Genomic DNA, 24,969 nt, shown 5'->3' on the forward strand with positions numbered 1-24,969 from the left:
AAGCCCCTTCTCTCTGCTCCCGAAGCCACACCCTTTTCTGCGGGTTTTTCCCCTCATTGTTCGGGGGAATTTGAGGGTGACCTAATGATGCAGTTAAATAAAACTCGTTGAGCAAGATAAACATTGGGGAATTCACAGCATTCTCATGCTTCACCCTCCCCAGTCTGGGAAAGGAATGGGCTGTGTGGTAAGTTTAAACCAGTCTGCAAACAGTTTGCCTCACCTGCTCCTGGGTGGTGTAAGTTTGGGAACAGTGTATGTTGGTAATAATGCCGGTTTAATGTAAATACCAGGCACGCTGGAGGCATGTGTGCTGTTATTTGGAAATTTTCAGGAAGGTTCAGAAAGAGGGGTAGCTGCATGTGAAGCTCCAAAATCTTTCCTGTTCTTTCCCTAATATCTCCATTGCACTTTGGTGATGAAAACAAGCCTCCAGGCCTAACAGGGGAGGACGGGTGCCTTGCACTCGGTGTCCAGGGGCTTGCAAGGTCTCCTGTGAGAGCACAGCAAGAGCTGATGCAGTTTTGGGTGCAGAGGAAGTTCCTGTCTCTCCGATTCAAGTGCCATCCTCTGTTTGCAGCCCAAGCGACTGAGCTCCTGCTGTGGTGATTAATCCCATTGACTTCACAGAAAGTTTTTGAGAGGGAGGTCTGCAGAATTTGTCCCATAATTAGTAAATCACTTCTGTGCACTGCGTTCCCCTGAGCAGCATCAAAGTGGGGGCTAATCAGGTATGACTGGGAAGCAGAACAAAAATGTCTGGCTTTGATTTCAGCTGTGTAATGGAGTGGAGCCTGCTCCCTCCCGCAGCCAGCGCTTCCTGGTTTGTGCAGGAGGGCTGGGGAAGAGAGGGGAACTGGAGCTTCTTGAGCACGAAACAGGCAGGAAAAATTTAACAAGCCAGAGACCTTTCCTGAGCCCTTCATTTTTCTACCTTCCCCACTGTGTTGCTCTACCCACAGATTTTCTGTGTGACTCCGCAGTCCTGGCCGCCTCAGCACTCCTGATAGCTGGGTCTGCTTGCAGAGCTGCCTCACTCCCTATCTCTGTCTTCATCTCTTAAAAGCTGAGGTGACCCTTGTAGTTGCAGAACCATAAATCCAGGTTTGTACTTGGCCCATGTGGAGTGTTTCTCTGATACTCACCAGAAACTGTCAGAGAAGCAGAGATTCTTGCGTGATACAGTCTGCAAAGTGAAGTGGTGCTTAAAGTTATGCTTTCAAACTTAAACACTTGTTGGAATTATTGCTCTGAGGTCTTTTTTCCTGCCTTTGGCTTTTTCAGGTCTCTATGACACTGAGGCAAATGGAAGGAGATTGCATAATTTTGTTTTCCATGTATTTTGAGAGACTACATTTTTTCTGAAGTGGTTAGTTCAGATAGACTTTTGATTACTAGTGGAAGGTTTACCCAAGGACTCATTCTGTTTGAAGGGAATTTTCTACTTCCATTCTATCAGCAATACTGTTGGGTGACACCAGTAGTCATTTGAACCTTAAAATTCACAGTCTGGCCTGAAAATCTTGAAAAGTCCAGTTGTGTTCATTTACCTTTTCTGAATCTCTCAGCTCAAAATTGCTTCACCAGAGGAACAAATTCTTCCATCTTCATGTTAATATGAAAGAATCTCACAGCCAGGTATTTTGTACCCACAAAATATATGCAAGTATTTTATAAGACAAAATTGTAAGTAGTGGGGATGCTAAAAAGTTCTTTGAATGTGTATGTAAAAGTTGGCATGCAAGATCTTAAAAGGTCTAGTGTCACTGTGAGGTTACTAGGATTTTTAAATACATTTTTTTAAAGGTAGGATGTATTAGCCCAGCCACGTTATCTTGTTCTGCTGGGAACATAAATGCATTTGTGACAATCAGAAGTCCTAATGCTGTTGGTGATGCCACAGAACTAGAGGTTCCTAGCTCTCATGTTTTAGCTTGAGCCCACAAGATTGCTATAATTTCAAGATTATAGGAGGCATTGGATGTGAGTGCCAAGATGCTGGATATCTTGGAAATATATCTTGTTTAGAAATACTCGTGATTTCCTAGAGTTGTTCTTTACAATAGGTGTTTGGTGGTTTTTTTAAAATCATTGCTAGGCATGTCAGCATTCTGTCCCTTCATAAATTCTGAATTTAAGTGCTGCTGTTGTTTTTCTTTGGTCATCATTTTGTGCCTTTCATTAGTGCTCAGGATGGCAAGATTCTGCCACTTTGTTTCTGAGAGCAGAATAACAGATGTTTCTAGTCAAATAGCTCAAATTGTTAACATTGGCATCTAAGTAGTCCTCCTTAGGCTTGTAAGATTAACTCACTGAGAGCAGTGGAATCAGTCTCTGAGTAACTGCTTTGGGTTGTTTTCAGACTGGAAGAGAGTATTTTGTAGGTTGAAAACTGGTTTTTTGCATCCATGAGGGATGCTGGCAACATAATTCTTTTGATCTAACCTCCATAGGTCTTCATAGATTAAATGTCACAGCAAGGCTATTCCCTAATTGATTATAACATCAAAGCAGAGCTGCCGGGTGATAGGTAAAGAATAAGCTCAAGGAGATGAGTGGTTTGTGAGGATGCAAAGTTTTAACTGCATACAAATGGGTGAGCTAAGAATGGAGCTGGAAACCACCTAAGACAAACCAGATGACCTTGAGCATGGCCTGTGATGGTTTTACCTCATTCTTCATTATGAGAACTGACAAATAAAGTTGATGAAATCAATGCAACAATAAGTAGAGCTGGCCTCCTGGGAGGGGAAGAACCAAATTGCTGCTACGAAACTGAACATTCCTGAGGAAATTAATTGCACATCACTCTTCTGCATGACCCCTGAAATCCTCGTGCTGCGTATGATAATTTCTGGGGAAATACAGCTCCTGAAATGATGTTGCTGGCAGGGACCACAGTCACCTGTGAGTGTGGGAAAGAGAGAAACAGAAGCTAAAGCAACGATTCTGTTTTTTCCTAACTGACAAAGGCTAGATTTGTTTCCCTGTTAAGGAGTTGTCTCATAAGCTTGGAGGTTTCCATACCCCTTGTCTGCTGGGAAGCAGGGAAATGAGCCATAAGGTGCATGATACTGAAATGGTGAAGCCTGTGCTGGCCTGGGGATGTCTGAACTCCCCGAGCACTGCCAGCCAGATGTGAGTAATGCCGGAGCTTCCTCTTGGACAGGGATGAGGAGTGGATTCCTTCTTTCTGCGGAGAACAGGAAGGATGATGCTGCTTCTCTGCACTTGGGCTGAGAAGCCCGTTGTGTAACCCTTTAGTTCCCAGTTCATGCTCGCTGTTGTCAGTTCCTCTAAGGCTCCCGGTGTCCCGGGAGCTGCCTTGTCCAGCCGGGTCCCTGCAGGGTGTATTGGGTCCCTCCCGGGAGCACAGAGAGCCGTGGGGATATTTTGTAGCAGCCACGGCCAGGTGGAACAACAGTGTGTGCTTTTCCAGCTGCAGGGTTGAACTGCATCCCAAAGGGTGGGAAATTTTACCAGAGCAGCAGGAGTGTTTCAGAATATGTTTGACTGCCAGACTGGGTCTGCACCAGGCTGAGCTCCGTGCTTAAGAGACTGGCTGCAGTGTGGAGAGGGAGTGACTTCAACTGTTAGAATAAAGAACATCCAGAGAAGTTAAAGGTTGAATGTCTTGGGAGAAGAATGCAAAACCTGCCTCCTGAGGTCATGCAAGCATGATAAATCCACACAGTCTCCTAAGAAAGATTTCTACTGGCTAAAGCAGCAGAAGTTGAGCTGGGGATCTCCAGAGCCTGGGAAATGTGAGCTGGTGTAGCTTGGAGTTAGTTCTGTGATGGACTCAGATTGCTAGATCTGTCTTTGATATCGTGCAGAGGTTATTGTTAGGAACAGTAAACATACCCACTGCATAGGACTGAGCAGGGTTTGAAATCACAAGGCTGCTTCTGATTCTTAGGTTGATTTTCAGATCTTTTAACTGTCTCATGTAACCAGGCTGCAGCTTCTTGGTTGATAGTTCAGAAAGCTCAAATCAGTAGTGCTGGCATACTAGCATCAAGCTTAGCCAATCCTTTTAGCTCTGTATCCTGAATTGCAGAAAAAATTCACTGTTTTCTCATGAGAGATGGCACTTAAGGCCATAAGGGCAGAACAAAAGAGCCCGTTCCTAACAGTCCTCGGTTGAGCAGTTTTATCTGCAAAGTATGGTGAAAAGTTATGAAAATAATAGTAGTTGTTGCTGGACTTTCTGTTAGTGTTTGTCTAAAAAATAGTCCCCAGAGGAAAGACCTTTGTGCACTTAGAATATATTTCTGATAAAGATTTTATTTTGGAACATTTTTAAAAACAAACATATAAAATTGAGAAAACCTCACATGAATCTTTTGTGTAGGAAGACCTGTGCACAGGAGCTACCTGGGTCATCCCACACCTTGTCACTGGGTTTTTGCACCTTCTGCATGACTGTGATGGAGCCTCTGCTCTCTGTTTTCCAGGCAGAACCCAGATGTGCCACTGCAGTTACAACAGAGACCACCTCACCACCACAGCCCGACGTCTTCCTTGACATCCCTGGGATCTTTGACTTTGCTTCAGTCTCCGCCACCATCTAGGCTGTCCCCTTCCCAACATCAGCAACCTCTGACTCCAAGCCAGGCAGATCCTGGCATTCTGCCACGGACCCAGCAGCCTTTCTTGTCCAACCAAGTCCATCAGGGAGATTTGTACCGGCTATGCCAGCCCTTCCTTGGCCCGCAGCAGCAGCAAGGCGACTCCTACTCAGTGATGCCCCGGGCTCAGCAGATCCCTTCCCCATACCAGCAGATGCAAGTAGATCCTTTTGCCATCGTTTCCAGGGCCCAGCAAATGGTGGAAATCCTGTCAGAAGAGAACCGGTCTCTGCGACAGGAGCTGGATGGGTGTTATGAGAAAGTGGCCCGGCTGCAGAAGGTGGGTGTTTTTGGTAAGAATTCAGGCACTCTCCCGTGCCTGGTATAGTCCACAGCTGAATCACCTAATCTGCGACTGTTACATTCCTTGCTTAACAAATTTATTAACTACTTCAGAGTCTTTCATATGCAGATTGATTGGTCTGTATCCTGTCCCTTTGGGCATCAGCTTAACTTTGTCAGAAGATAGAAGCAAAGCTATCAGTTTTCTGCTAACAGTTTATTGACCACGCTCAAATGCACATCCTCATCAGCTGCTGAAGAGGCTGACTGCTTGGTTAAATTAAGGCTTGTGTCCAGGATAGCAGCAGGTTTCATTTCCCTTAGAGATTTTGGAGGCTGCAGGAAGGACCTGTTTGGACTAGCACCAGACCATAGTCACTCTGGAGGCACAGGGGACATTGCTACAAAACTGGTCGTCAGGACAGAGTGCAATGCAAGTAGTGCTGCTATGGCTACATTAAAGACATTTGGACTGCAGGACTGGGACTAAAACTTCTTTTGTCACTGTCTTAATGCCACACAACTTCCCTGAAAACTTAATGTCTTGATTTGGACCCGCTATTTGCCACCTTGGCTTTATGAAACAAGCAGAGTATATGACGCTAAAACATTTAAAAGAAAATATCTCAGTGAGACCCATCATTAACGTGCATGTGTGGAGGTGTTTTCATGCTGCCTCATACAAATAACTTCTTGATGACCAGTGGTTTAAAGCTGTGCAGCAGGTCAGCTTTGTTTTTGCTTTGCAACTGTGGAAAGGCTGATGCTACTTCCAGTTTAGGACTTTGTGGGCCTTGCTGTGCTCTTTGCACTGCCCAGTGTCCAGGGCCATAAAAATGTGTGACTGCTTGAAACACATGTTTGCGTTCAGGTGACCAGCATGGCTTTCCACACTCATTATTTGCTGTGGTACCTCTTTTCAGGGACATAAGTTTGTTTTATTGTATTTTTAGAGGGCTCTTGACAAGGGAAACGCTTTAGAGAAGTATTTGACAGCTTCTGATAATAACAGAAGGATAAAAATGCACTTCCCTCCACCTCCCTGTTGACCACTTGCTGTAGACAGTGCTGGTGGGGTTTGCTGTAACATAAACCCACACTTCCATGGCAAACCATGCCTAGTGAGGAGAGTTAGAAGTGAATCTCCTTCTGCTCTGAATGATCAGAGAAACTTTACACTGAAGGCCAGAAAGAAGGATAGAACATATTCTACTGCAAAGTTTCCCTCTCCCCATTTATAATTTGCATTTTTTAAAAGCACAACTAAGTTGTAGGAGTGTAAACATAGAAGATCAGGAGATTTTTTTGTGAATTTTGGACCATTACAACTATCTACAGAGTTCCTCAGAAATGCAGGGTATGTCACTGGGGTTTTTTGGCATAGTTTGATCTACCTTTTTTTTTTTTTTTTTTTAATTTTACTTACCTCATATTGCATTAGCTATTTATATAAATGCTTTTTGCCCAAACTACTATAGTGTCAAACTGCCCCAGTCTTGGAAAAAAAATAGATTACATTTGCATTTCTTCAGTTTGCTCTATCCATGTTCTCATCATGTTGGGAAACCAGAGTGAGAGTCTGAAAAGAGGGTCCAAAACTCTGTTTCAGACACTGGTATTCTTTATACAGATGGATCCAGACCCGAGAGTGTTGTTTTACTTAGTTTATAAGTGTAGGTTTCTCTCAATAAAGAACACTTGAGAGAAAGGAATCTCGTCTGAGACCGAACGAATATTGTTAGTGATAAAATAGTAAGTGCTTGTTTTCACTTCCACTGCAGTTGGAAACAGAAATTCAGCAAGTTTCAGAGGCATACAAAAACCTGGAGAAATCATCCTCTAAGCGGGATGCCCTGGAAAAGGCCATGAGAAACAAACTGGAAGGAGAAATTCGAAGGCTTCATGATTTCAACAGGGATCTAAGAGGTAAATGAAGTAAATCTTCTGTTCATCAGTGTTGGTTTTTTTATTATACTTACTTGACAGGACAGCATTTTGCTGCAGAATTCACTGTGTCTGACACAACTGGAATATGATGGGATACTCAGGACTATTCAGTAGTTGGAGATTTGAAGCACTTGCTGGAAGAATTGAAAAAGAGGTTTAGGAGAGTGCTGTAGTCTTTCATTTCCAGCCTGTTTCTCATTGACAAGAAGCATGTGATAAGCCAAATACCATAAACCAGATGCAAGCCTGGAATTCTCTCATGTCTTATATCCTAGAGATAATTTGTACAATTTGTTCAGTTTGCACAAATGGAAAGAGGTTTTGCTGACTGCCTAATCCCACACCGGGCGTGTTCACTTGATTTCCTGTCCAGTGACCCTTTTGCACTTACATACAAACTGCAGGCTGTCTGTTCTTCCTGAAGGTCTTGTCATTCCTTATCCAATGTAGGCATCTGGTTTTGGATCTCCCTTCCTTTTCCAGAGGGAGATGTTATTAGTGTCTGGCTCTTGCCGAGAGGCTGAAGCAGCATGATGGCTGGCAGGGCAGAGTGGTGTTTGACCTTAACAGGAGTAAAAGTTTAAGCATTAGTTCAAAAGGTGAAAGTGAAAAAACACATCTGAGGTGTTTAAAGGTGCACAACAGTCTTTTAAACTTAAGTTTAATTTTTTATGGAAGCCTTCTGATTGTCCTGCATGTCATCTGCTCTCACTGCTAAGAGAGAGTCTGTGTCTCTTGCTAAGAGCCTGCTCCCAGAAATTATTTTGCATCCAGGAAGTAAAGGCATGCAGTGCCCAGTGCCCTTGAGAAGGACAGTACACAAATGTCTGCATTAAATAATCTTATTCAGAGTAGAACACAGCATACACATTTTATTCTAATTTTCATAGACTGATACATATTTCTAGCATCTTGAAGCAGCAGAGCTGTTGAGCTGTTCTTAGCATTTCACACTACTCCCTCAAGTCAGGTAATTGGACAACAGTGATTTAATCTTCTGTTAAGTTTTAGTGGGTAATTATAAGATAATCTTTTAATTGTGTGGAAGAAATAAAGGTATAATTGAAAAACCAAACTTCTTCTGTGTTATAATTGTTTAAAGTAATTTCTTTGGAACTTCATTTAAACTGTTTTGTCTCGTTGAGCATATTTCTTCAAGGACATAATTAGAAACATTTCAAAAGTGAGTGCCAGCTTCAGATGGGCATTTTACTTTAGACTGTGTAGAATTAGGAGATCCATTCCCTCAGCTTGCATTAGAAATGCCCTGAGCAGATGTAACTTAACGCTGAAAGTTTTTATTTATTTAGTTTTGCTTTATTGAAAATTTTTGCAGAACGTATGGAGACAGCCAACAGCAGCTTGCAGAGAAGGAGTTTGAGGGGTCTGAAGACAATCGGAAAACCATCTCTCAGCTCTTTGCACAAAGGTGAGTTGACAGTCATAATGGGTCAGTGGAAAGCTCCAGCCACCCTGGGACAGAGGACAGTGCAGCAGGTTAATTATCAGGACAGAAATCAGTTCAGTGACAGTCCAAAACTGGCAGTGGAGAAAGGAGGAGAGATTCAAGAATTCCTTTTCTGTCAGTATGTAAAGTCCATCTGATGGGATTTATTAGAGATTGCAGAGCAAAGGTAGTTTGCAGTTAAACTGTAAAATTAATGTTTACCCCATAATTTACAGGATATTTTATCCACCTATTTTATTCCTTGAAAGCTTTGGAATTAAACCTTCCCAGAATGACAGGACTCCTGGCATGAGTTAAGGCCAGTGGGAGTGGAGCCTGCTAGGTCTCCTGACTCTTTCCTCTTTATTTGCCCCTGCCCTATCCTGTCAGCAAAAGTAAAGGGGATGAACACTCCTGCAGTCTGCTGGGCTGGATGAGGGTCAGGAATTCTGTCCACAGCAGCGGATTTATCACAAGGCAAACCAAAATGACGGATGTGAAATGCTGCTTTTCCTTTGTACTGAAATGTCTTGAGGCTGATGGTGACGAGCCAACTTTTCTGTCATCCCATAGTGTACTCCACCCTTCTGACAACGCTCACTTTTCTCTAGTTGTTACATGAAAAGGTAGCACAATAAAATTGCAAAATAGAGTTTTTCTGTAGTGCAACACACACTGCTGCTACTCTGACAATGCTGGTATTCCTGTCTCATGTCATCTCTATTCCTTGTGGCTTACTTTGCAAACAAATGGCTGTCAGGGGGTGAATTCCAAGCTCCTGGTGGTAGGGGAAAGTCTGTGAGTTTAGTCTCTCCTTCAGACTGGTTGGGTGGACATTAAGGTTCATAGGTGCCTCCAAAGAGATGGGAAGGTCAAAGCTGTGAGGCCTCCCATTCCATTTCTGCTTTTGAAGGAACATGAAAGCCATAGTGCTACATTTCATCAGTCCCAGCATTTCTAGGAGTGCTGTAGGCACTTGTCAAGTGAAGCAGTTCTCATTTGGGGAAAAGTCTGCACCAAAACTCCAAAAGGCTCTCTGCAAGCACTTAGAGATTAAAAAACAGCCTGCTGGCACTGACTGATACCTGCTGGCATAATGCCACCCTGTCTCCTTGCAGCTCAATCTCTGCAGCACACTTTAATGTGCTCACACTGTCAGCAGCTCATTCCTGGGTGGAGGAGAAATGCTGGGAAAAGATGAATTAAAAAATAGACAGGTGATGTTAGCCTTTGTCCTTGTGTCTTCTGTCATGGGCTGGCTCTGAGCTGCAGTCAGGGTTTGCTCTGCAGAGTTCTGGGTGCTGGTGGTGGACAGGTTTGTTTTGCAACCTGTGTGTGGGCTGTGCTGATTTCCCAGCAAAAGGGAATCTTTAGCTTCTCCATGTTGCTAAAGCTTTGCTCCTGGCTTTTTGCTGGCAGAAGAAAGGGAGTAATTGTGGTGCTGTAAATATAGTTATGCACATGCTTGCACAAACGGGCCCGTGTACTCCGTATGCAGTCTGTTCTAACACCCAGCACCTAGTTCCTGTTTTTCAAGCCTTCCACTCCTTGTCCTCATTCCTTTGTCGTGGGATATTGGTTTCTGGAATGCAGTTTCTCTGGTGTCATCAGTGCTGGGTGTAGATCACTCCAGGGAGTATTCTGTGGTTATGCATCCAGCAAGTGGGTTAATGTTATCATTGTTGCTGGTTGGCTTGAGCTGGGAATGACAACATACAGAGGACATCAACTCTGCATTGTGGCTTTGCCTTACACCCCTGTGTGATAAGTTCTCCAGTCCACAATTATTTTTATCCTGTTTAGTTTTTTCTGAAGGCAGTTGCCCTGTTCCTGAAACAGCACTGCTGCTTCAACTTGATCCAGCTCTTTCTGGAGAGCAGCAGAAAAGAATGAGCTGCTGTGCTTGGGGTGGCTTTAAAGCATCAGACGTGAACTCTCAGTGCTGGGCAAAGGGCTTTCTTAGCTGCAGGTCTGCTTTGAGCAGTGACCAAACAGATATATGTGCCTCAGTTCTGGCCAAGGGTGTCATTTTTAAGGGGAAGACTCAGGAGTTCTCATTGTTCACTTGTTTTCTGACTCCTCTGATGGTACTGCCAGCAAAGTGGGACAGCTGAGGGTTCCTCTGAAAAGGGACAGTTGCCCTGGACAGAGCAGCCTTCCTGTTTGTGAGGTCAGTGTGGAAAAAAGGAGCGCAAGTTTTTCAGGCACAGAACTCTGCCATCTCTCTCCCCAGCCTGAGATATTACAATTACTCAGTTTGTTTTCCACCACTGAAAGCTCAGATGTGAAGAGGTACCAAGTTTCACTAACCATCTGCATAATCACAGCAAATTACCTCACTGACTAACTGTACTAAGTGATGCACCTTCTATTCCTTCTTACTATCATTGTGGCACATTGTTACTTGAAGGTACCATGCTTGTTCTTCAGGGTTATAAGTCTTTCTCTTCCTTGAAAGCCATGTCCTTTTTTTCTGTCCTTAGCACTAGATTTACATTCCCTCCTGTGAGAAGTTCCAGTACAATCATTCCTTCACCTCTGGAGTGAAATACTCCTGAAAGCTAGGCAGAGACAAGTCCATTGATAACTCTCTCTTTGTTTTCACAGACAAGGAAACACAGCGGGAAAAAGAGAAACTGGAAATAGAACTGGCTGCTGCCCGTTCCACCAACGAGGACCAACGACGACACATCGAGATCCGAGACCAGGCCTTGAACAACGCTCAGGCCAAGGTGGTGAAACTGGAGGAGGAGGTAAGGATGCTGGGAGAGAGAAATTAGGGTAGCTTGGGTTCCAGTAAAAGTGACTGGGGGAATGAGTTTGTCTTGTGGAAGTTTTAAGGAGATCTGCTTTCTTCAAAGCTGTTTATATCTGCTTAGCTTTGTGTTGAATAGCTAAACCGCTGGACTGTGCACAGATAAGCCACAAATCTGTATTTCCTTGGAAGTGCTTTTGTCTAAGCAGCCATATTTTGTTTTCTTTTTGTTTCAACTTGTAAAAGTGGGCTGGAACTGAGATCTCAGCCCTGGCAACCTCCTGAACTTGGCAGAAATTCAGATTGGGATGGACTTTCAAATAGTATCAGATGAATGCAGCTTGTCCCCTTGCCAGGTGTGGGGACAGTGCAGAGCTCTGGATGTGCCCAGCATTTGTAATAAGCTGGGCATGACCTTAGTTGTTTTCTCTACCTTTCCTCCCAGGAGGGGATAATGCATTTTAGCTGCTTAGCTGGGCAGCTTTCACAGCAGTTGCTTTTGTAGCTTTGTCCCTGCCACTCATGGCTCTCACCTCGCTGCCCTTCTGCGTCACAGCGTCCGTCCTCTTTCCTCCTGCCTACTTCTTTCCTCTCAAAGGCCCTGTTTCCCACTCTCAACCTCTGCTTCCTTTACTCCTGCTCTTCCTCCTTGGAGAGTCTCAGGAGGAAATGTCATGACCAAGCACACTTCCTCACTGCTGATTTGTTCTCCAATTCTGCCCTCTCCCTGCCTGCCAGCACTCAGCATCACCCTCAGCTGAGCACTGTTCCTACATGCACCTGAATTTTGCTGCTTTCAGAGTCATTCCTCAAACCCTCCCCTTGTCTGCTTCTACTTTTCTCTCTGTTCAGGATCCCATTGTGCCAAGAGAGGAGGAATGATCAAAGACAGGGAATATCCTCCTCTCCCAGGTACAGATGTAGCTGCTTTCTTAGTTTTAGCCTGTTTCTTCTCTGACTCTGTATTTGCCTCAATAGCCCTTCCCCTCTTGTGTCTCTTTACCTGGTGTCCTTAATTTTCACCCCTTTCTTTAATCTCTTCAGCTTCATGGAATCCTTCCCTCGATGTCTCTCCTGCTGGATCTGCTCTGCTCATCCAGGATGTTGTTGTAGGGTTACCTGCTCTCGTAACCTTATTAGCCTGGCATGGCTGGCTTGCATCTTGGTTACTCAGGGGTCAGGGAGCATTGGGTTATAGGATAATTTATTTGCACGTGACGTGATTCTCTTTGGCTCTGGAACTATTCTGTCAGTGATTCTGCAATGTGTTGGAGCTCTTTGGCTTTCGCTCAAATTTCAGCACCTTATTACAGTAAAAGTCTGGTGTATCACTAACTCCAAGTACATGGGACGTCCTTGTGACTTCCCTGGAACTATTCACCTGCTTGGAGTCAATGTGTATAGAAGGTGCTGTGATCAGCTGCACCAGCACTTGCCTGGGTTGAACCTCAATGCAGGCACTAATTTTGGCTCTCTCACAGTAAAGCTGAAGCAAAGTATTGCTGCCTAAGTAGATTGATAAAGTAGGGAAGTGACTCTGGGCTAGATTGCAAGATAGCTTAAAAAACACATGTACACTAACACAGAGTGAAATGCCCTGCATGAGGGCTCGTGGTCATATGCATCCAACCTTTGCTCGAATCCCAGGGTGTGCAGGAAGTGCCACCCTTCCTGTTGCAGATAAATATGGAAGCATCTCAGTGAGGGAGCAGGAATTAACTTTCCCAAAGGTGAGAGGGGAAAAAAAGGTTAAAGAGTCACTTTTGCAGGTTTCTCAAATAATTTTTTGAATTAAATACTTAGGATTATAAAGCATTTGTTGCCTCATTAGTGTTAAGTTGTGGAAAGTTCTCAAATCCCCAAGCTGTTTGGTAAATCTTCGAAAGGCAGCCAGACAAGCTCTTCAGAGCTCAGGGCACGGTTTAGAGGGGACTGGAAACATTGTTCTGAGTGAGTGACATTCAGTGACCAGGATATGGACAATTTGTCGATTATTTCTTTTATTCCTGCCATCTGAATGCCTGCTTAATCTGAATGACTAGTCCCTGTAATTGTCTCTGTAACTAGTCCAGTTGAGGAGGGTGGAGTTTCTTATGCTCAGATTTGGCAGCTACTCTGGCTCAGGGCCTGAGGGGGGTGTGCACATTTCAGTGTGCATCCTGTAATGTAAGTTTTCAGCTTTTTGTTTTTCCCTTTCCGTTTTGACTTCCTATTAAGCAGAGTAACCCTGCCTTGTATGCACTAGATTCTTTATAAAAAGAATATTTTCGTTCTAAGGAGAGCTATAAGCCTTATATCACCATAACAATTTAAATATTTGCGTTGGGAATTGCAACTTTAGATTCTTTTTAAAAATCTTGTGGGCTGCAATTGCCAGTTTGGACAAAACCACCCATCTATAAATGTAGATACTTGTCTACCCTGTGGGTGCTTTGAGGGTTTTTTATATATATTGAATTTTAACATCCAACTTAGAGCAAAAGGAGAGATAAAGGGATGCTAAATGTGATGGAGAAAGGATGATCTTGGAGATACTGAAGTATAGTATGAAGCAGTTGGAAGCAAAAGTAGACATTCACAGAATACTTTCCCTGTTTGTAAGGGTGAAATGACTCTTCAAATTTAGAACAAGCTGCCATTAAAGTTTTTGAAAGTGTGGAGTTTATTTCTGCAAAGTGCAAAAAAGGGGATGATCATAAATATTTAAAGCAAACTTAAATATGTCTAAGAACAGAACTGCTACATATGTATGTTTTATATATGATATTTAAACTTTATACTTCCCTACTCTCCTTAAAGGTACCCAGTTATTAACCCCTTATTTTCACTTCTGCCTTTTCATTCTTCCCTTTAGCAGATATTCCACAGTTTTGCATAAATCATCAGCCTATTAAAATTGTTTCGAGTGAAGTATTAGTCTGTGGTTTTTAAAATCAATACTGCAGATTATTTTCATTATGTGTAATACATTTGAGATAAATTGAACATATGTACATTGACTTAAAAACCTATATCACAGTCGGAAATGGTTACTGATAATAACTGCAGCTAAAGCAATGGAAAATTCTCATTTTGGAGCATGGATTGCTGTGATGGGCTCAACTCTGATGGAAACACTGGAATGGCAGCAGGTTTGTGGCTGGTCACAGATGGCCTGGGTGTGGGAGCTTGTAAAATAGTCACGGTACCGTGATTTAAGCAACATCTGCTCGCGTACACCTTGAGAGCCTTCAGCAGATGGAGCATTTAAACTTGGCTTTGCTCTGGGCCAGAGGCAGAATGGCTGTGTTTGCAGAAAGGATCCTTCTGACCCACCCCAGGCTGAGTAAATGCCGACTTCTTGCCAGTCCTAACCAGGTTTGTAATGTTGCAGGAAGGACTTTGATGCCAAATACTTTATCTAACCACAACTGCTGGGTGCAGAGGGCACAATTGCTACTGGTTTTACTTTTTTTTTAAAAAAAAAAAAAAAAAAAAAAGGAAAAAAAGAAAAAAAAGAAAAGGAATTCCCAGAGCTTTTCTTGAACTTGGTCATTTCTGGTTAAATTCATACCCCGGAAGACCAAACTTCAATTCAAAGAAAGTTTGTGGGGTTTGTTGCAGTAGTGTAGCTTGTACTCCTTTGCTCCACCACTTTACAAACCACTGTTTTACTGAGTGCCTTGAGACAACTTTGAAAAATAGTGACTACCTCCAGGAAGATAAAAATATCTACTCTTTTGCCATCCTCTTTCAAACAACTTGCAGTGAAAAGAGGAGAACGATGTCCTCTCGTATGGGTGGAAATTGAGGGCTGACAGAGAGAACAAGTTTGAATGAAATATCTTTTCTAAAAATGCTTGTATTTATAAGGTCCTTCAGCCATCAGAATTCAACATAGACAGCTATCGGGGCTAAGATACTGTATTCATTTTTCACTATTCTATTGGTAGGAGAGAAATAACCTACTATTTCTGCTAACACTGAGGGTTCTGTCTATGGGGAAATGTGAAAATGCATTTCCCAGTGACATCTACTGTACTTTATATGCTTTGTCTGAGATACTTTCAGAGCAGAGTCTGGCACAAGAGGAAACTCAAAGGAGAGCTGTGTGCTTGAAGGCTTGTCTGTTTTTTTTCCAGTCACTTCTTGGTCTATAAAAAGATATTCCTGGTCTCCATAGCTTTCTCTCACATAAATGCTTAGACTCTGAGAGCTACAAAATACTCTTTTCAGGACAGAGCTGCTTCTAAAGGGGACCCTTTCTAGATGGCTTATTGTTCCTGGATGGGTAGGGTGCAGAGGAGAGAAAACTCCCTCTTTTCCCTGTAACTGATATGTGTGTGTCTAATGACCTACATTCTTGTAACAGAACAGAACTGGCTTTTTGCTGCTGTGTCACTATCTCACATATTCTGCCAGTTAGTGATTTTCCGGAGGTGGCTCTGAGAGTTAGAACTTATTTTAGCACAAACAAACGGAGCGACGACATTATGACATTCCCATGCAACAAACACTATTCCCTAGCAAGAGGATAGTGTTACCAGATTGTTTCAGCATGAGCTCTTGCTGGGGCCAGTGATGTCTTGTTGTGCCTGAATTCAAACCAACCAAGGGTTCAAAGGCATCCTAGAGGAATATATTCCAACTGCATGAGGGAGAGGTGGTTTGAACGTGCTTGCTGTCTCATTTTTAACTACATTTCTGCCATAGCAGGCAATTCTTGTGGGAGAAAACACATTTTCAGCTGTGTGTGAATGGATTCAGCTTTAGGATAACCCAGAATGTAATGAAAACACCCTGAATATATTAAACCAAGGACTTTGAAGACATCAGAAAATTGTGGGTGGGAGAACAAGCAGATGCTGACGAATATTACCAGTTGGCTGAAACAGGAGCTGTCCATGATGAAGAAGGTAATGGCTGGGTTTGACAAAATGCCTGGGAGAGTTCTGAATCATTGATGGCTATGCAGGAAGTTTTCTCTTCTTCCCCAGAAAAAATGTTTGCTGAGTAATGCATCTGGAAGCAATGATCTCTACAAAAAGAAGATCCTTCCTTCCCCCTCACCTGCTGTGTCCAGGACTGCGTTTGTCCTGCACAGGCAGCTCCAGTCGGAGGCTGTTACAGCCTCCCCTGGGACTTGACAGTGAAAATTCATTGTTCCCGTGTACCCCTGCTCCCTGTGCATGAAACCTCTGTACCCCCTTCCCAGCCTTCCTTCTGCAAGAACTTGGGATCCCTGAACGAGACTGTGTGGTTTGTCAAAGCCTGAGTAAATGGAGGAATAGGATTTGTTTGGCTTTCAGAATGTTAATCCCCCTTCTGCTGGACAGTTGTAATAATAATCAAGTACCCCTATTTCTGAGAGGAAAACTTTATCCTTGGCCATTGGTTTTAGACCATGCAGGGAATGGGAAAATAAAATGAAGCCAGAAATACTTGACCAGGCAGCCAGGGAATCCTGGGATATTCCCTGCTTCACTTTGCACTTCGTGTACCGGATTTCTGCAGAGCCCAAGCCACTCCTGGTCCTCTTTATTTTTCTTATCCTTGGTCCTGTTGCAGAATTTACATAAGCTTTGTAGTAAATGGGAATGGGAGAGTGAATGCTCTTGTTTGCACTAGTTTAGTTAGAAAATATTATTGATAAAATTATAGCCTGACCTCTGATTCTTGGTTAGGACATTTTCCAAAGCAGTCAGGGATTGACCTGGAGAAGATAATGATATTAATAAAGTTGTGCTCTGTGCTGCAGGAAATGCTGGGAAGGGATACAGTCATGCTGAAGTGCTCTGCTGTGTTTCCAGACATGCACTGAGGTTATTTGAGATCTTACATCTTAAATAGCTGTTATAATAAAGATATCCTCATGAGCAAAATGCTCTGCATTTTCAGAGCACCCTTTGCGGCAAAGCAGTTATGATATATTATGTGAACATGAGTTTGCTTCTTAGTTAAATGTTGCACCATCAAAAGAAAAGTTGCTATCTTGTCAAATTTATTTAAAGTTACATACTGAAGGGTGTGACTGCATCCTTGTAAAGCTTCGGGAATGAACTCTTACCTAGAGCACGTGTTCACTGCAAGGCCTGATGCAGAGGAGAGAATTCCAGCATCCTTTGATGCCATCTCTGCTGTGGTAGATGTTGTTGTGGCCCCTGGCACTGAGCCAAGGTTCTATGATGGAAGAGAGAGGGTGGGGAATCCGTGGCAAATGACCAAGAACAAGCCTCAGCATACTGCCTTTTCTTCCTTCCTCCCAACTTACTTATGTCTTCAGCACCCTGGCAATACTCAGGAAATTGTTTCCAATTCCTGTCTTAGGAAAACAAGATCATACTCTCAGTTTATGGTAATGAAATCCCTCTGTGCTTGGGAAAATCGTTCCCGATCCTCTTTACTTTGAGAGGACAGATGAAGTCATAAAGTTTAAGAAATAAAAAATATAAAAATTAGATTTCAATTCTGCCACTCCTAGAGAGTCCTGGTCCACAGAAGGGTAAATTGTTCTCACGAATACTCGCAGAGTGGCAGAGCTGGAAATGAAAGTGCCAGAATATGCAGTGAGTTGACAGTGCAGGAAGTGTGTGAAATGAAACAATCTTATAGATAAAGGATAATTCTGACAAAAGACATGAGGAAAGCTGAGTTGTGTGGAGCACATCCGTGCCTTTAAAGCTTATGGAACATCTGGGTTCCAAAAAACTGAAAATTACTTAAGGAATTCCTGAATTAATTCTCAGTTTTACATTGTTAAAAAAACACACACACAAGTCCCAAATATTCTAACATTCCTAATTCTTCCTGATGCTGGAAGATGAGGAGTACCTTATGAAGGGGGAGAAAATGTTGTCTTTCTGCAAAGCCACTGAACAAGCTGTGCTTGTACGTTGGGTCTGGTGCCCAAGTCAGGCATGTGCAGGAAGTTGGGCAACAGCTTGTGTTGCAACTTTCCACCTGCAGGTTTGGCTGATGGGAGCATTTTCAAAGTGAATGTTTCAGTGGAATTTCTGTGTCCTGGTTCTGTTTTCTGGCTGGTCTCTTGGTGTTCTTTGAATGCAGGCCAAAACGTTTATCCACACATACCCATACTCAGGTTTGTTAATTTTGAAACCAGTAAAATGTTGTCAGTGGCTGCTTTTGCAGGGAGGATTTTACCTGTGTGTTAAAAAACTTTTCAGAAATTTAAATGCTTTGTAGTAGGTAATAAGAGACCAAATGTGCATCACTGCATCAACTTTTTTATCCCCCTGTCCAGAAGAGAGGGGGAGGAGAGCTGATTTGCACAATATTATTATTCAGCTTGATGCATACTGTTTCACTGCTAGTGAGTTTATCAGGTTGTTCCTTACTCTTGTCCAGGTCAAAATCCAAGATACTGGGTGCTCTCCATTTCTAGGTTCTGCTGCTAACTCCATAGTTTCTCTCTTTTGGCCACTTTGAGCTGCTGTTAATCTAAGTGTAATGTTGCTTGTCCCTCCCATTCCAAACAAGCTTGAAATCTTGAGCAATCGAATAAAAATACCTTTCTACTGTACATGCACTGGTGGGAAGTCCTTTGGCTGGATTGCTCACTGTTTATTGTAACTTTTATTGTAAAATACTTGTTGGGGGAAAATCCTCTAAGGCAGCAACATTCATGCTGTGAGATTAGATGCCTGCTGGCTTTATGAAGAGAAGAAAAGGATACCATGTCTGGGATTAATAGTGTTTGGGGATTTTTCTCTCTCTGCTATTCACATTGCAATCTCTGCATTGCCTCGAGGAACGAGGAGTGAGAAAAGGGAAAATTTTTGAAGAAACACGATAAGACCTTTTTGGAACAAAGGTGCAATGTAAGAATGGCTCGTGTTGTTCAGATCAAAGTATCCTGTGTCTGCTGAAACTTAGAGCAGATTCCTAGGGAGCGTTATCAGAATGGGGCCAACAAGCAGTGATACTTTCCCAGAGTACTTTCCACTTCCAAGAAGGACTTCCTGAGCCCAAAGTGGTGTCTTTTGTCTTTAATATCCCTCAGTGGACTTTTCTTCCATGAAGCTGTAGAGCAGCTCTTTGAACTCACATAAGGGAGTCTGTGTTTTGCATTCTCTGGACTTCAGCTCCGACTGTTGGGAAAAATTCCCTGCTTCCTGCTGTTTTTGTATTTCAGGGTTTATGACAATCACAGCTACAAAAGCAGTATCCCAGATTTGCTGCAGAAGGCCAGCTAATTGCAATTGTTAGTCTTTTCCTTAATAGAAAGTAACGTCCATAGGTGTCCAGTATTCCCTATATTAAAATTGAGCTGGGCCCTGGATGTGTTTTTATTCTTTTTTTTGGTTTATTCATATATTAGTTTGGGTTTTTTCTGCCTGAACTGTGTATTAACCTTGCTAGTACAGTTATTGGGGGGCTCAGCATGGTAGTTTTTGTTGCTTATTGCGAGACAGCTTGGTTTGCAGGATGAACGATGGAGGAGGATGGAAGGGCAGGGGCAAGAACAGAGCAGGACTTCTCAGGTCACTCTGGGCCAAGATTATTCCAGGCTGCTGGAATAAACCTGGTTGCAGCATGGGGAGAGCACAGGACATGGCTAGTGTGTCCTTTCATCCTATTATTTTATTATTATGGGACTGGAATAGGATCCTACAAGTTTTGAATCAGTTTCTGCTTAACCTTGTAAAAACACTGCCAGCAATTTTCGGTGTTACACTGAAAGTGTTCCCAGATTGTGGACCAGCTCTAAACACTGTCTTTGCTGCAGTTACCTTGGAAACGTATGTCAATTCACTCGAACAATATTATGAACTCAGGTGCCCTTTCTAGTCTGTTGCTGCTCTCAGAAGTTTGCAACAGGTGTTTTCCTCAGTTTCCCCATCTTTACTATGGGCTTGCCGAGGACAAAAAGGACAAATATACCCATCAGGAAAGCAGAGATGGGACAGACCTGTAAAATCCTGAGGGCTGAGTCTAGAGCAGGAGTGTGAGGCTCCCTGACAGCAGTCATAGAATCGTAGAGTCAGGGAATGGTTTGGATTGGAAGGGACCTTAAAAACCATCCCATCCAGTCCCACCCCTGCCATGGGCAGGGACACTTCCCACTAGCCCAGGTTGCTCCAAGCCCCATCCAACCTAGTCTTGGACACTTCCAGGGATGGGGCAGCCACAGCTTCTCTGGGCAACCTGTGCCAGGGCCTCCCCACCCTCACAGGGAACAATTTCTTCCTAATATCCCAACTAACCCTGCCCTCTGTCAGTGTGAAGTTATTCCCTTTTGTCCTGTCACTCCAGGCCCTTGTAAATAGTCTTTTTCCATCTTTCTTGTAGGCTCACTTCAGGTGCTGCAGGTCATCTGGACATCCTCCTGGCTGCTGTGCAAAGCCAGAAGTTCACTCACTCATTCTCATTATTTAATTTATGTTGCATTTTCTTCCTTTATTTCAGCTCAAAAAGAAGCAGGTCTATGTAGAGAAGGTGGAGAAGATGCAGCAGGCCTTGGTTCAGCTGCAGGCAGCGTGTGAGAAGCGGGAACAGCTGGAACACAGGCTGAGGACACGGCTGGAGAGAGAACTGGAGTCTCTGCGGATGCAGCAGGTACCCTGTTCCCCTGGGCTGGACTGGGCTTCTCGTAGGACTGCACACCACACCCTGCACCACACAGAAAAGAAGGGCAGTGGGGGTTTTGTCATCTTGTATTATTAAGGGATGTTTCTTTTGCTAGCTAGAGTCATGGATTTGCTGGCTGTTGTATCGTTTTTACCTGATTTTGTACTATTTTAATCAGAAAAATTAGGTAAACAGCAATAGGGGATCCATCCTGTGCCGGGGTGCAGACACAGCCGTATAGCTTAGATGCTGTTTTATCATTAAGTATCCTGGTTATACTTGCTTTGAAATTATTTTTAGTATCTTGTTCACAGTTTGGAATTTTATATAAAATTCATTAACAACTGGTCTGAAGAGAGACCCTTCAAAAAACTTTTGCATTTAAAAAAACCCACACAAGACTAAAGCAGCAAAACCAATTCTATATATGCAGTTGATGGAAATGTAGACTATATTCTTGTGAGTGCAATGTGAGTCTTTTTCAGTGAAAAGAATGAATGAGTAGTAGATTGTGTAGGGGTGTTATGAATTGGATGTGAAGTTTTACTTCAACCTGGGTCAAACACAGGTGAGCTGTCAGGTGTGTAAATTTTACTAGAAATAGGATGCAGGCCTGTGTTCTATTTTTATCCCCCAACTTTCACCTCTGCATACGAATGGATATTTAAATCTTACTTGGGGTTTTTTGTATTGGTTTTAGTTGGAGTTACAGTAATTTGATAAACTTTTCTGTGTTACCTTTGGAAGATTAAGAACTCTAAACAACTTTTTACATTGAGCCTGAGTAAACAAAATAAACTGCTTTCTTGTCATGGTTAAAAATTCTGAGCTGAGCATAAAAAAGCTTGTCCACCCAACTTCTTTTCTTTTCAATTTTTTTAAATTTTTTTTAAAGTCAAATATCCTGCTAATCCCAGATTATCCGTTGAACTATTAGTTCAGCAAATCTCCACTCTTGTTTTGAAAGGGAACACTGCCTGTCTTCCAAATATTGCTTTAGAAATGAATTATTTTAATCCCCAGCTACTTAATCCCCAGGTATACACTGATAATATTAATTTAATGACCAAATCCTTTAAAAATATTTTGGATGTATTTTTTAAAAGGGGTGATAGCTCTTGTATACTAGTTAGTGTTTTGCTAAACACTGTTGGAAGCAGGTCCATGTTACTTTAGGCATCATGGATGGGCTGTACACATCACACCTGAATAGCATAATCTAGCTCTGGGATGCATACTTTGGGCTTTGCACATGGAAAAAGGCCTTAGGATTATTTTCTATCTCAGACATTTGCTTATTAGTCTGCCCAACATTGCATAGAAAACTGCATTTCACTTGGGGGGTTCTTTTGTCAAAGCAGTGCTGCTCTGGAGCAGCCTCTGTCCTTCAAACAAAAAGGAGACCAACCAACCCTGATTCTTACAGATGCATCCTGAGACTTCTATTTTTGGTTTTGTTCTTTTTTTCTCTCGGGAATCAGCGTCAGGGCACATCTCAGGCTGCCAACGTCTCCGAGTACAACGCCACGGCGCTCATGGAACTCCTGCGGGAGAAGGAGGAAAGGATTCTGGCTCTGGAAGCTGACATGACCAAGTGGGAACAGAAATACCTGGAGGAAAGTGTGATGAGACAGTTTGCTTTGGATGCAGCTGCAACTGTGGCTGCTCAGAGGTAAATGAGACTTTTCATAGTACTGGGATTGTTTTCTTTTTCCAGTTGAATGTCATATTTCCCACCAAGGAATGTTGTCATACCACCCTCCCATGATCGCTTGCCTTGTGTTCTGAACGGCTCCTCAGACTTCTTCACGTAAGTGGAGCTTGGCTGCTTTTTCTGGGAGCTGTGGAATTGCCAGCAATTCGAAACATTTTTCCAGAGGAAGATTCCTCCACGTGCAGGAGCCATTTTCCAGAGTAGGATTGTTCTGAGCCATTCCTAGAAGCTGTTGATTCAAAAATAGGTGTATGAGAAAGGATTTGTTTTTTTATTTTTAAAGCAGGAATCAGTCCTTTCTGAAGTCATGTGAGATGGAGTGAGCTTGGTGATTCACATCATTCACCCTGAATGGCTTCCTTGTTCTCCAGAATGTTTTTGCAAATTACTTTGTGGTATTGTCCTCAACATGGTTACTAACCAGAAACATCTACTAGGAAATTCTGCTCAAAACATTCTGCTGTGTATGGAGAGCACTGCTTGTGGGGGTGGGAAGGGTGTCTGAAATTTGGTAACAAGCTCACATTCCAAGACAACTGCACAGAAACACTTATTATGGCTGTAAATAGGCCTGAGTGCCTCAGCTGGTTGGTAAACGGAGCTGTGTTGGAGTGCAGCTCCTTGTGTTGGGTATTGCGTATGTGGAATTTCATTGCTCTCTAGTTTATGGTTCTTGATGGCAGATTTTACTGTAGATTGTTTCACGAGCCAAATCCAGATAGGGCTGTTATCACTACTGGCTTTCCAGCTTGTAAGATCATACTGGAATTACAGGGGTAAAGTTGCTGAGCTGCTGTGTTAGCGTTTAAAGACTTATCTTATCTTGCTCCAGAAGCAAGCTGTTATTTCAGCATATTGATGCTTCTTGTGCACTGTTTTCTGCCTCCCTAGAGATTCCCTAAAGGCTTTTACTGCTGCTTGCCCTTAGAGGCCATGTTATATTTTCAGCATGGGCTGATAAGTAGGGGCCTGGTCTGTTGTTTATCGGGGAATGAGAGGGCATGTGTTGCTGGTCAGCTTTTGTTAAATGAACAAAAATGCTGTCCAGTCAGGAAAGAGCCAGCCTCTGCTTTTCCATCTTGCTGCTGGGAGGGCTTCCACTAGTTTCGGGGGCAACCTCATCTACACTGTGTACAGATTTCTTTCCCTTTTCTTTCCTAGTGGGAACTAGCATCCTGAGGTTGCAGGAAGGATGCTTTAGAGCACAGGCAGGAATCTGGGTCACGTTGGGTTTATTTGTTAAATGACCTTCTCATGCCCTTCACATTCACAAGTAGAATGAAATACTCATTATGTTTTGGTTAGTGGACTGAACAACTATGACAGTGTTAACATCAGGCACTGCACAGAATGAACCTGAAACTGTTTTCAGCCCATTTCAAGTGTTTTGGACCAAGCTGCTTAGGACTGCTTAAGAAACTTCCATGCCTTGTTCCCTTTGATACTCACATTCCCTGTATGATACTATTGGAAGGGGAAGGGAAAAAGCTTTATATCTGCAGTGAAGTTTGTGCTATTTCAATTGAAGAAAAACACCTGGTGTTCTATATCCTTCCCTTTCCCCATGTCCTTGGATTTGCCTCATTGATCCCTTTACAGTAGTGCAGTTAATCTACATTAGATTATAGACTGGCCTGAGATGCACAGGATATTGTTGTAATGACTTGCATGTTTTTATAATCTAATCTTCATTAGGACACTAATGAAGTTGGGAGTTGGATTTTTGGAAGACACTGAGCAACTTAAACTCATAAAAGTGGATGTTCTTGTTTGTTACTTTTGAGCAATGATTTTGTGCTGCTAGGAGGAAAGCAGCAAACATATCAGGTCCTTGATCTGCTGTATTGCTTGTTCTCAGGGACACGACGGTGATCAGCCACTCGCCCAACCCCAGCTATGACACCTCACTGGAAGCTCGCATCCAGAAGGAGGAGGAGGAGATTCTGCTTGCCAACAGGAGATGTCTTGACATGGAGGGAAGGTAAAGTGCAGTTTGGCCCTATCTGGCTTCCTTGGGACAGGGATTTTACATTAATTGGCTGGGTAGACACCTCAGAACCAGCAATTCTTGTATCTTCACCAACAGCAACGATGTAGGATGACACACACTCATCTGGCCAAGGAAGTATCTACATAGCAATCCAAAATCTGTCTTGATACTGGGGGCCAATGCAAAAAAGTCTTGTCTTAGATTTTTTTGCATCTGGCTTGTTCCTCTTCTCTCTTCGGGGCATCTTCATCAGACCCCAGGCTCCACCACCTCTTAACAGTCTCACAGAACTGCTTTCCCTGGGATTAGGTCAAGTGCAGACTCCCCAGAGTGTGTCAATAATCCTCTTCTTTCTGTTGGTCTCATGTCCTGGCCATAACTCTCAGCTTTGTCTCAAAGCCACTTCCATGGCTGTTTAGAGCAGCTTCCAGGAGCCAAAGGTGGGTGGGTGTCTCAGTGCATTCTCTGGTGCATAATTTGCTCTGTGGGCCAGTGAGCAGCCAGTGTCCAGGACAACAATCTCACTGTCATCCTCTTTCCACCTCCCAAAATGCCTAAGAGGGTCTTGGTCACAGCCATGGGGACACTGAGGCCTCAGTCCCAGGAGACAAGAGACTCATAAATTGTTCATTTTAC

General features: G+C 43.1%; 1 protein-coding gene across 1 annotated transcript in view; it reads left to right on the plus strand.

Annotated features, from left to right (window-relative positions):
* The window catches only part of AMOT (angiomotin), a 62,616-nt gene that overhangs the window by 31,240 nt on the left and 6,407 nt on the right, over positions 1 to 24,969 (plus strand). The window contains 8 exon segments of the mRNA XM_032702272.1: positions 4,458 to 4,911; positions 6,695 to 6,839; positions 8,197 to 8,214; positions 8,217 to 8,300; positions 10,915 to 11,060; positions 20,468 to 20,617; positions 22,111 to 22,301; positions 24,202 to 24,324. Coding sequence (XP_032558163.1) covers positions 4,458 to 4,911; positions 6,695 to 6,839; positions 8,197 to 8,214; positions 8,217 to 8,300; positions 10,915 to 11,060; positions 20,468 to 20,617; positions 22,111 to 22,301; positions 24,202 to 24,324 — 1,311 coding nt within the window.

The sequence above is a fragment of the Chiroxiphia lanceolata genome, chromosome 14, assembly GCF_009829145.1.
Source record: "Chiroxiphia lanceolata isolate bChiLan1 chromosome 14, bChiLan1.pri, whole genome shotgun sequence".
Taxonomy (NCBI): domain Eukaryota; kingdom Metazoa; phylum Chordata; class Aves; order Passeriformes; family Pipridae; genus Chiroxiphia; species Chiroxiphia lanceolata.